This window comes from Euphorbia lathyris, chromosome 9 (genome assembly GCF_963576675.1).
Source record: "Euphorbia lathyris chromosome 9, ddEupLath1.1, whole genome shotgun sequence".
NCBI classification, from domain to species: Eukaryota; Viridiplantae; Streptophyta; class Magnoliopsida; order Malpighiales; family Euphorbiaceae; genus Euphorbia; species Euphorbia lathyris.
In genome coordinates, this window is record NC_088918.1 from 42,630,290 (window position 1) to 42,640,942 (window position 10,653).

General features: G+C 37.0%; 3 protein-coding genes across 5 annotated transcripts; 2 read left to right on the top strand and 1 right to left on the bottom strand.

Annotated features, from left to right (window-relative positions):
* Window positions 1-1,515: 1,515 nt before the first annotated feature.
* On the top strand, window positions 1,516-5,445 carry LOC136205727 (serine/threonine-protein kinase AtPK2/AtPK19-like). Of its 3 annotated transcripts, none has more exons than XM_065996465.1 (7): window positions 1,516-2,473; window positions 2,990-3,947; window positions 4,133-4,215; window positions 4,287-4,407; window positions 4,505-4,678; window positions 4,828-4,935; window positions 5,020-5,445. In XM_065996465.1, exons 2-7 carry the CDS (start codon window positions 3,288-3,290, stop codon window positions 5,302-5,304), a joined length of 1,431 nt encoding a protein of 476 aa, XP_065852537.1. In that variant the 5' UTR covers window positions 1,516-2,473; window positions 2,990-3,287; the 3' UTR covers window positions 5,305-5,445. The 3 variants fall into 3 exon arrangements, with proteins under 3 accessions (XP_065852537.1, XP_065852538.1, XP_065852539.1); XM_065996466.1 differs by lacking the exon at window positions 1,516-2,473 and adding an exon at window positions 2,489-2,589; XM_065996467.1 differs by lacking the exon at window positions 1,516-2,473 and adding an exon at window positions 2,671-2,692.
* A 148-nt stretch (window positions 5,446-5,593) lies between these two features.
* Window positions 5,594-8,568, top strand: LOC136205726 (serine/threonine-protein kinase STN8, chloroplastic). The gene is made up of 4 exons (XM_065996464.1): window positions 5,594-6,611; window positions 6,782-6,937; window positions 7,089-7,493; window positions 7,619-8,568. The coding sequence occupies exons 1-4, from the start codon at window positions 6,012-6,014 to the stop codon at window positions 7,964-7,966; spliced, it is 1,509 nt and encodes a 502-aa protein (XP_065852536.1). The 5' UTR covers window positions 5,594-6,011; the 3' UTR covers window positions 7,967-8,568.
* Window positions 8,569-8,586: 18 nt separating this feature from the next.
* On the bottom strand, window positions 8,587-10,619 carry LOC136205728 (mannan endo-1,4-beta-mannosidase 6). Its single transcript, XM_065996468.1, has 5 exons — window positions 10,130-10,619; window positions 9,868-10,062; window positions 9,668-9,790; window positions 9,257-9,468; window positions 8,587-9,151 (listed from the first exon to the last, which is right to left on the bottom strand). Exons 1-5 carry the CDS (start codon window positions 10,472-10,474, stop codon window positions 8,719-8,721), a joined length of 1,308 nt encoding a protein of 435 aa, XP_065852540.1. The 5' UTR covers window positions 10,475-10,619; the 3' UTR covers window positions 8,587-8,718.
* Window positions 10,620-10,653: the final 34 nt, after the last annotated feature.

Here is a 10,653-nt window from a genome sequence, read left to right on the forward strand (position 1 = left end):
AAAGAAATAAAACATTTTTCTATTGGAACAATATAAGTATTATGTTGGAACAAATGGTACATTGATTTGGAACAAATGGTACACTGATTTGGAACAATGTAAGTAGGAAAAAAAACGTGCCCAGAAAATTATCAAAAAATTCCAAAACATGTAAAACATAATTTTAAGAAACTTTAATTCTTGGCTCAAAGCGAGATTCCTTATAGTTTTGACCCAATAAATTGTTGAAGCATGTAAAATGGATAAAATTAAGGAACAAGTTTTACTGGGATTAAACTGTAAGAAATCCCGCTTCGACCCAAGAATTAAAATTTCTTAGAATAATGTTTTACATTTTCTGGAATGTTTTGAGAATTTTCTGGGCACTTTTTTCTCGCCAGAAAACGCCCACCCGGATTCCGTTCACCGGAATTTTTTTTACTTGAACTTCAAGGATCTTAAAATGACCGTCTAATTTAGACGAGTCTAATAGTATAAAAATTTTCGAAAAAAGAGGTTAGAAATGTCGGAAAAATGTATTTTAAAGAAAAGAAATAAAACAATTTTCTATTGGAATAATATAAGTATTATATTGGAACAAATGATACACTGATTTGGAACAATTTAAGTAGGACAAAAAAACATGCCCAGAAAATTATCAAAAAATTTCAAAACATTTAAAACATCATTTTAAGAAACTTTAGTTCTTGGCTCAAAGTAGATTCCTTACAGTTTTGACCCAACAAATTGTTAAAGCATGTAAAATGGATAAAATTAAAGAAAAAGTTTTATTGGGACTAAACCGTAAGAACTCCCGCTTCGACCCAAGAATTAAAGTTTCTTAGAATAATGTTTTACATTTTCTGGATTTTTTTTAGAATTTTCTGGGCACTTTTTTCTCGCCGGAAAACGTCCACCCGGATTCCGTTCATCGGGAATTTTTTTACTTGAGCTTCAGGGATCTTAAAATGACCGTCTAATTTAGACGAGTCTAATAGTATAAAAAATTTCGAAAAACGATGTTAGAGATGTCGGGAAAATGTATTTTAAAGAAAAGAAATAAAACAATTTTCTCTATCCTCTCTTTCATTTTATTTACAAATTTGCCACTTTGCCCTTTTTAAAACTACGTAGTTTTGTTATGTCACACAATAAGCTCTTTGTCACACCCTAACCCCTTGTCACACTAGATCTCACCCATATATATATATATATATATATTAGGGAAATAAATATTATATATAATTTATAAATGTAGATATAGAGAACGGACCGGACCAAACCCGACGGGTATTTATATAGTCCAAACCCGTCTATTTTTTAGACGAGTTTATTCAGACTTAGACCGGGTCGGACCTGACACCAATTTTATGTGTCTAGACCCGGCTAAATGGGCCTGGACTCGGACTGGGAGGGCGGGCTCATGGCAGCAAAAGTGAATTTTAAAGTTGATAAAATTTAGTCCGAACATGATAAAGTTGTAGGTATTAAAACTAGTTATTTTGGGCTACATTATTTTGGGGACAACTTGTGTGAGCCTTATCAATCAATTTAATAGGGACACCAAAAGTTAGAGAGAGAGGCTCCTCCTTCTCTCTAACTTTCATTCTTCCCCCTTTATTCTTCTTTTCCAACTTTTCGTCACCGTTACCGTCTTACTTCTTCCTTTTGTTTAGATTCCCTTAGAGGAGGAAGAAGGAAGTTTATCTTCCTTCTTCCTCCCCCCATTTATGTTTTAGTCTTTGTTTTTTTAGTTTCACTTTTATCTTTTCTTTTTAGTTTGAAGTCTATATACTTTCTTGAATCTTTTTTCCATCAGATCTACACTTGTTAGCTATATTTTTATCGTTTATTCTTTTTTCGATCTTAGCAAGAGCGGAAAAGGTTCATCTTGTCCGCAGATCTATAGATCTGCGTGGTTGCAAAAATAGAAAGGACTCAGATCCGAATGTCCGGAAGAGGCTAGATGATGAAGAATGGATTACAGCTGTTTTTCGATGGAATTCGACTTCCGAGAAGTATATGATTTCTATTTTGCTGTATTTGTACCTTTTATGGTTTTTAATTGCTCTTTGTAGTCTTTTTACTGCTCTTTGTAGTCTTTTCCTTGCTCGTTGTAGTCTATTTTCTTCCCTTTGTGGTTCTTATACTGACTATAGCCTGTATGGGTGGGAAGTTTTATCGTGCTGTATGTGTAATTTGTGATTCTATGAAATGAAATATGGCACTTTTATCAAAAAAAAAAAAAAAAAAAAACTTGTGTGAGCCTTAATTCCAAATTATTGTATCGGTGAGCCACTCAAGTTAACGCCACCTGTGAAGAGGTCAAAATTCGGAGCCATTGCCAGTTGCGAAAGAGAAAATTGCTGGCGTTCCGCAATCCAATATAAGTGGCGACGCGGCACCTTCGCTTTAGGATCTCTCTCCTCCCTCACTCGTTCACGTCTCTTATTTGGCCCTATCTTCGCATTCCCTCCTTTGCATCCTCACCCTGGTACTGCTTCTTCATCTCTATTCTCCTTCAATTTCCCTAATTATGTTGCTTACTCTCTTTATTTCGATGGCGTTTCTTTCATTGTTAGCGTTTTATTGCTAGATTTGCTTTTCTAGGTCGCTGTTTCCCCCCTTTTCTCTGGGTTTCTCACAATTTAGGTTGCATTTAGTTGCTTTTCTTTTTGTACATTTCCTAGAATTCTGCATTTGCGCAATTCAGGTTAGGTTGTTGTTTTGACTTTTTGGATATCTGGGATTTCTTATTAATTGTTATGCATCATGAGTTTTCTCATCGGCATGATTGAAGTTTAGGTCTTCCGTATGGTCTTTTTGTAAATTCATGCCTTTTATTTTGTTGGTGTGTTTGTCTGTTTCTCTTTTCCAATGAAAAAGAGATTACATTAAATCTAGTATTTGGCAATGTTGTTATTTCATGGGGATTAGTGAAATACAGAGTTTGAATTTGGGTTTTTTTGGCTGTGATTATCTTACACACCGTTTTCAAACTGAATTGCAGATTTGACGGATTCATCTCTATGAAGTCTACAACCACTGGACCATCCACTGTTTCCTGCAAATCGGGAAACAAGAGCAGCTTATTCTTCTGGATTCTGTTTTGCCTATTGCCGAAGTTTTTGGGAAATCCTATTACATACGTTAACTTCCTTTTGATTACGGCTATTGATAGGAGTCCCTCGGCAGTGCAACTCACCCTATAGCTCTTCTAAATTAAGCCAACTGCAGTTTGCAGTTAGTATCGATAGGAGTAATTGTTTTAGCTGTCTGCAGTTGGCATTTCTATAGTAATTGGTAACATGGTTTCCTCTCAATTAGCTGGGTTGAACAAGCCTTGCACTCGTAAACCATCCAAGAGCCAGTTGCTTTTTCCTCAGAACCCTCCACCTTCTGATGTTTTTTTGTCTGAAAACGTTGAGCTAGACTTTGCTGATGTATTTGGACCTTTGCCTGTACAAGCTTCAGCTGAAGGTAATCATGGCAAAATGGCAAATCCTTTGTCTGGGTCTGATGTTACCGAGCTTATTTATGATGATCCAGTTGTCATTTACAACCGATCACACTCATTGGTTGGTCCCTCTTCCTATGTTAGCCAGTCACTGAAGTTCAGTAAACTCACTTTACACGAGACAGAGGATTCAATGGAACTGGTGGAGTTTGAGGAATCCTCTATGGATGATAATGTTATTGAGATGGTTGAAGAGGATTTCCTTGGGGATTCTTTGGAGGTCTGTGGTGTAGGCATTGAAGATTTTGAGGTTCTGAAGGTTGTTGGGCAGGGTGCATTTGGAAAAGTTTATCAAGTTAGGAAAAAGGATACATCAGAAATATACGCTATGAAAGTCATGCGAAAGGATAGGATAGTGGAAAGAAATCATGTTGAATACATGAAAGCAGAAAGGGACATTCTGACAAAAATAGATCATCCCTTCATTGTCCAACTTAAATACTCCTTTCAGGTAATGTTGCATTGTGATATGAATTAGAATTGCTCAGTCCTTATTTACTTTTTTTTTTTTTTTTTTTTTGGAATTCTTCTTAGGATGAAATGTTTCTCCAAGGAATTTAGTTTTCTTAGATTTTTGGGGTCATATGGTTTCAATGTTGGTCCAAAGGTTTTGATGCATTGTTAATTTGGATGCAGACGAAGTACAGACTGTACCTTGTTTTGGATTTCATAAATGGGGGTCACCTCTTTTTTCAGCTGTATCACCATGGCCTTTTTAGGTATTCTTTTGTCCTGTGTTAGTTTACTTCTTTGAGAGGCTGCTTGTTTAATTCTTCCAATTGTGTTTTAGAGAGGATCTGGCTCGTATATATGCTGCTGAGATTGTTTCTGCAGTCAGCCATCTTCATGCAAACGGCATAATGCATAGGGATCTTAAACCTGAAAATATCCTGTTGGATGCTGATGGCCATGTAAGCACTTTCCCAGCCACTCACACGCTCACCTAGAGCCACTCAGACAAGAACACTTAGCATAAGGAATAATGACATTATATACATTGTTTTGAAGGTAATGTTGACTGATTTTGGCCTTGCAAAGCAATTTGACGAAAATACAAGATCAAACTCCATGTGTGGAACAGTTGAATATATGGCGCCTGAAATTGTTCTTGGAAGAGGCCATGATAAAGCTGCAGATTGGTGGAGTGTAGGGATCTTATTATACGAGATGCTTACTGGAAAGGTTGGTTCTATCTGATTATTCATGGCTTTTGCATTCTAAACTTTCAAAGGGTCAATTTTTTTTTTTTTTTTTTTTTGCTCTTAAAAGAATTGGTTTACCTCGTGAATTTTAGTTATTGTTAATATGCTTGTTTGGTGTTGATTCTGCAGCCTCCATATACAGGCGGGAACAGAGATAAAATTCAACAAAAGATAGTGAAGGATAAGATGAAGCTCCCAGCATTTTTGTCTAGTGAAGCACACTCATTGTTGAAAGGGGTATTTGATTAAGTTGAAACTGTGTGTGTTGTTATGGGTTGAATTTTGATAGGGAAATTGTTAAATGTTGATGTGTGGATGCAGCTGCTACAAAAAGATACTGGGAGGCGGCTTGCAAGTGAGGATATAAAGAGGCACAAATGGTTCAAGGGAATAAACTGGAAGAAATTGGATTCGAGGGAAATAAAGCCGAGTTTTCGTCCAGAAGTAGCAGGGAAGAAGTGCATTGCGAATTTTGAGAAGAGATGGACAGAGATGCCGCTGTCGGATTCACCTGCTGCCAGCCCAAAGACTGATGTCAACCCCTTCCTCAACTTCACTTACGTTAGGCCTGTCTCCTCTTTCCTTCAAAACAATATCACCTACTAATATCAATTTCCATCTTCCTCAACTTCAAATGTTCTTTCTATTCAGTTTTTGTTTTCTTTTTCCAATGTTGCCATTGTTTGGCGTATGGACTTAATTTATATTGTCCTATTTCTAATTTGATATTTGCACTTAATTGCAGTACAGTCTTTGCTCTATTATATTATTATTCTTATATACTATAACTCAATATTTACTTGATATGTGGACTCCCACTGCCCACTACCCCGAGGCTAATCCTCTAACTGAAGTTTCACCTCTTGTATTGTCTTTGGTGTATGCTTTTCCATAAAATTTATATTTAACCAGCATGTAATACAATTAGCCAAAATATTTTGATCACGTGCTGCTATGTGTGATACAACTGTGAAATGTCAAATTTTACTAAAAAAAATTAAAATATAGAGATTAAATATCTCAAAAATCAAAATCACCAGTGTGTTCTGTTATTCAAGGAATTTTAGGAAGCGAATAAAAAAGAAGAAGAAATGTATAGGTTAAACTACAAGCCAATTTTAATTAATTATTTAGCTCCACTATTAGGAGGCTAACTTAAGATGGGGCATTTTCTATCCACGTATTTCCTACTAAGTGGATAAAAGGGGAAGTGGCATGTGGCAAGCAATTACCTGCCGATGCTTATATAGAGTTTTTTTTTTTTTTGGTTTGAGAAATCAGACCGAGGCTGAGCTTCCCTTGAAACTGGTGGCATGGCTTCTTCTCCACTCTCTACTTGTACAGCTGCAATTCAACAGTATCCTAAACTAATTTGCTTCTCGTCTTTGAAGCCCAATTTCAGTTTCCAGCACAATCTACATTCTTTCACTATCCGTTTCAAAACCAGTACAAATCCAGGAAGGTGCAATGCCTATTTTGAGAATATCCCGAATGATTTATTAGAGAACACTCTCAACTTGGATAAATTTCCAATCTTTCAATCTGGGTTGGTGCAATTCCAGAATTATACTGAAGAATTATCAGAGTTTCAGAAATGGGGATTAGTAGTTTTTGGTGGGCTGGCATGGATTTACTTGACGGCAAGGCCTGGTGTTCTATTAGGTGCGATTGATGCGTACCTTCTAGCTCCTCTGCAGCTGGGTTTATCAAGTTTGAGCGGAAGGCGGAGCTTGAAGAGTTGTGATTTTCTGGTTGGGAATAAATTAGGAGAAGGGTCCTTTGGTGTTGTTTATTCTGGCGTGTTTATTCCCAAGAGTGCGGCTGAAGCTGAAGAAGAGAAGGTGCAGAAGAGAGGAAGACGAAAAGCATTAGAGTTGGATGGCAGATTCAAAGAAAAAGTTGTTCTTAAGAAGGTAACTGATTCTCTTCTCTCTTTCTCTTGCCATTTTAATTCTACCTATGCTAATTGAAGTTTAAGTTCTGTTTTAAAAAGCTCAATGAACTTCCCTTTTACTTAATCTTGAGTTGAGTTTCATTTTGATGATTTCCATGGTTTCCTTTCCGTTATAATGGGAATATGCAGGTGAAGGTTGGAATCAAAGGGGCTGAAGAATTTGGTGAAGTTGAGGAGTGGTTTAACTATAGAATGTCTAGAGCAGCACCTGAAACATGTGCCCAGTTCCTTGGAAGTTTTGTTGCTGACAAAACAGGTGTAAAATGGCTTGTTTGGAAATTTGAGGTACTCATACTTGTTAGTCTTTTGTTCTGCAGTTTCCTCATTCATTTATTTTGTTACTCTGAAATGTTTCTTTATCAATCAACTTCGTACACATAAAAATGGAACCAACTTCACCTTTTCCATATTAATTGTGGAGATATCCATGTAACAGGGAGAACGAAATCTTGCTGATTATATCAAAGATCGGAACTTCCCTTTTAACTTGGAGTCTGTCATGTTCGGACGTGTGCTGCAAGGACTAAATTCTGTTAAACGAAATGCATTAATCATCAAGCAAATAATGCGCCAGATTATTACTTCCCTTAAGAAGATCCATGATACAGGAATTGTTCACCGTGATGTGAAGCCAGCAAACTTAGTCGTTACACGTAAGGGACAGATCAAGCTCATAGATTTTGGGGCAGCTACTGACCTTCGGATAGGGAAAAACTATGTTCCCGACATTACTTTACTTGATCCTGATTATTGCCCACCTGAACTTTATGTACTTCCTGAGGAGACACCAAGTCCTCCACCCGAGCCTATTGCTGCCTTACTTTCTCCAATTCTTTGGCAGGTACTGTGTTTTTGGAACTGGAAATAAAATGAAATTTTCTAGTATATAAATTGAATAGGTTTATGAGGCACAATGCTTATATTCTTTCAAGTGTACTTCAATGGTATTTGTAATTTTTGTTGCAGCTGAATAGTCCTGATCTATTTGATACGTATTCTGCTGGCATTGTATTCTTGCAAATGGCAATACCAACGTTAAGGTCCACTGGCGCCTTAAAGAATTTCAATGCAGAAATAAAAACGGTTGGATATGAGTTGAATAGATGGAGGAATAACACAAGATTGAGGCCTGACTTCACAATTCTTGACCTTGATTCAGGCAGGGGGTGGGATTTAGCTACAAAACTGATATCTGAGAGGGGTAACTTTGTGAGGGGCCGTTTATCGGCTTCTGCTGCTCTTCGGCATCCTTATTTCTTGTTGGGTGGTGACCAAGCAGCTGCAATGCTTTCAAAGTTGAGCTTAACCAAATAGTCACTTGAATCTGGCTGCTGCCTCTATGAGGTGTTTCTTTGGTTTGCCCTTGGAATGTAACCCTTGCATTGAACTGGCAATGCCTTTTCTCCTATTGATTGCCGGCTGTTTCGGTCCATCTTCAGCCACTGCCAAAACTTGTTTCTTTTCAACCTGAGAAAAATGTCAATCATTACTCTTTCTATTTTCTTTTTCTTTTTCGGTTTCCAGGCCTTTGAATCGACTTGAACACAGTTGTCTTCGTTTCAGAACCGAATCATATTAGAGTTTTTAGATGATTGAATGGTGAGAATGTGGAGACAGGTTCTAAAGAGCTAGTTATCTTCAGGGAGCTCTCTCATACTGGACATGGCTAGAGGGAACAGCTCTTGATTTTCTCTTCACACTTAAAGTGATATCAAGGAAGGATTAAGTTTTACTTTTTTAACTCTTTTGTAGATCTACCATATCTTTCTTGAGTAACAAAATCAATTGAATTGATTTAACTAGACAATACACACACATGTATTACTGTTTTTTGGACTTTGTGTTCACATAGTTTGATGTGAATGTCGAATGTTGCATAAATTCTTGGCCTCAATAAACTATGGAAATCCCTTGATCTGCAACATTAGTAGATATACCACTTTTTAAGAACAAGTCTTGATATTTTTCTTCAGTTTCAAACATTAAAGTATTACAAGTCTTTTACAGTAGCAGGAATTAATATTTAGACGAGTAGGTATCTTTAAGATATTTATTTACGTGGTCATCTAGAGCTCATCATGGTAAAGGAACGTGTCCAAAGCATTCTTCTTCTTGCATCCCCATTTGCATTTCATGGAACACACTGAATTAAAAATTGCAAGGCGTGTGGAATGAAGGGAAATGATGTTTGATATTGAAGGAGATTTTGACAGAACAAGTGCATAGCCATCATCCATATAATCTGTTCCTTCTGGGAACAGCTGCCACATAAGGGTTCCGCCTCCGCTCCCGCCTCTCTTGGTGGAGTTGAGCAGTGTCTTGTATACTGTGTTGAACATGGTGTCCCGAAATGATGAATTAAAACCCTGGTCTTTTGCAGATACACCAAACTCTGCAAATATCACAGGCATTCCTAGATACTTTTCAGCATCCTCAATGTGTGCTTCCATCCATGATTTTGTGAACTCTATGTGCGCATCAGATATTGTTTGCGAGATCCTGAATCAATCAATTTAACATTATGCATCTTTACATACTTAAACAACCTGTCAATTGTAATGCTTATCATCAAACAACATATGATTAGGGGCAGTGAATGGTTACCAAGAGTCAGCATAAATGTGAACAGAAGCGAAATCGACACCAAGAGTCTGGTGGTTTCTTATAAAGTCAGTTCCAACTTGTGTAGCATATGAATTTGGGTTGAATTGAGCCCTCTCTGGAGCCGAGGGACCATAAAATCCTTCTGTTCCTATCTCCACCAAGTGCTTTGCATCCATACTCTTTATATAATATGCCATTTCTTGTATCCATGACTGACAAAAAAAAAAAAAAAAAAAAAAAAAGCAGAAAAATGATCAGGGTATCGAACAACTTGTTGTTTTCTTTTGCTATGTAAAATGACCAAATTGAAGTACCAAATTCACTTTTATTTGCAGAAGAACACAAGCAACAAATATATATGGTGCATGCTAGTATAGGCATCAAGTGGTGAAGAAGACTAGAGATATATACCTGCAGTTTATCACCAGAGGGATCTGTGGTGCAACGAGGTTCGTTCATCAACTCCCAAGCAAATATTGTGGGATCATCCTTATATGTCATGTTTGTGAATGTATTTACTCTGTTTAGCACACTCTGCATTGTAAATTATTGAAAAAGGTTAATGACCACCAGTTAAGGAATAGCTGGTAATTTCCAGATGGAATACTTGCCTTAACATGAGCCTTGTAGTAGGTTCTGAGAGTAGAATGAGAGAAAAAATCATCATCAGATGTCAAATTAAGACCAGCAGCTTTTCCCCATTTAACATATTGTGCTTTGCCACCATATGCTTCCCAATTGTTAGTTAAGGATAATATGAGCCTGATCTTGAATTTTTTAGCTTCACTGACCACAAAATCCAAGGCCTGCAGCTCCAACAATTAAACTATTTTAATGTCTAAAAAAAACAACATAAAACATAGCAGTACGTACCTTGAAAACATCTTCATCATAAACACCAGGAGATTTCTGAAGAGCACGCCATTGGCCATCATTAAATGCCCATGTTCTACAAACTGTTAAACCCACTGAAGATGCTTGTTGGAATACCTCAGTGACTTTTCCTCTTGTTGATTCATCAGCAGCAAAAACCATCAGCCAGTAAGTATTGAATCCATTCACATAAAAAGGCTTGTCATTTACCACAAATTGGTTCCCTTTCTTCCCCACCATTTCCCATGCTTCTTCTTCCATAACATCAAACCCACTGGAATTTGAAGTTCCAATTGACATTATCAAAATGGCTACTGACCATAGTCTTTTCTTCTGGGTATCCATAGTATTGAACGTTTTTTCTCCAAATTGGACCACATTTTTTCATATATATATGGAAGAATTACTCTCAAAATTGTGAAATTCAAGAAGAGTGTTGAAAAGGGAAGCAATCTACTAGCTTAAAAGCAAAGAAAAAAGTAGTTTATTCTCTTCTCTTGCAAACACAGACATAGATTAGCTAG

What these genes read in the sequence shown, in the direction of transcription:
- LOC136205728 (XM_065996468.1), bottom strand. Translation starts at nt 10,474, where the DNA reads ATGGATACCCAGAAGAAAAGACTATGGTCAGTAGCCATTTTGATAATG. An exon ending in CCTCTGGTGATAAACTGCAG is followed by an intron (nt 9,469 to 9,667) that starts GTATATATCTCT and finishes TTTTTTTGTCAG; the next exon opens with TCATGGATACAAGAAATGGC. An exon ending in CACATTTATGCTGACTCTTG is followed by an intron (nt 9,152 to 9,256) that starts GTAACCATTCAC and finishes TGATTGATTCAG; the next exon opens with GATCTCGCAAACAATATCTG.
- LOC136205727 (XM_065996465.1), top strand. Translation starts at nt 3,288, where the DNA reads ATGGTTTCCTCTCAATTAGCTGGGTTGAACAAGCCTTGCACTCGTAAA. An exon ending in TGTTGGATGCTGATGGCCAT is followed by an intron (nt 4,408 to 4,504) that starts GTAAGCACTTTC and finishes ATTGTTTTGAAG; the next exon opens with GTAATGTTGACTGATTTTGG. An exon ending in CACACTCATTGTTGAAAGGG is followed by an intron (nt 4,936 to 5,019) that starts GTATTTGATTAA and finishes GTGTGGATGCAG; the next exon opens with CTGCTACAAAAAGATACTGG.
- LOC136205726 (XM_065996464.1), top strand. Translation starts at nt 6,012, where the DNA reads ATGGCTTCTTCTCCACTCTCTACTTGTACAGCTGCAATTCAACAGTAT. An exon ending in AAAAAGTTGTTCTTAAGAAG is followed by an intron (nt 6,612 to 6,781) that starts GTAACTGATTCT and finishes GGGAATATGCAG; the next exon opens with GTGAAGGTTGGAATCAAAGG. An exon ending in TTTCTCCAATTCTTTGGCAG is followed by an intron (nt 7,494 to 7,618) that starts GTACTGTGTTTT and finishes TTTTTGTTGCAG; the next exon opens with CTGAATAGTCCTGATCTATT.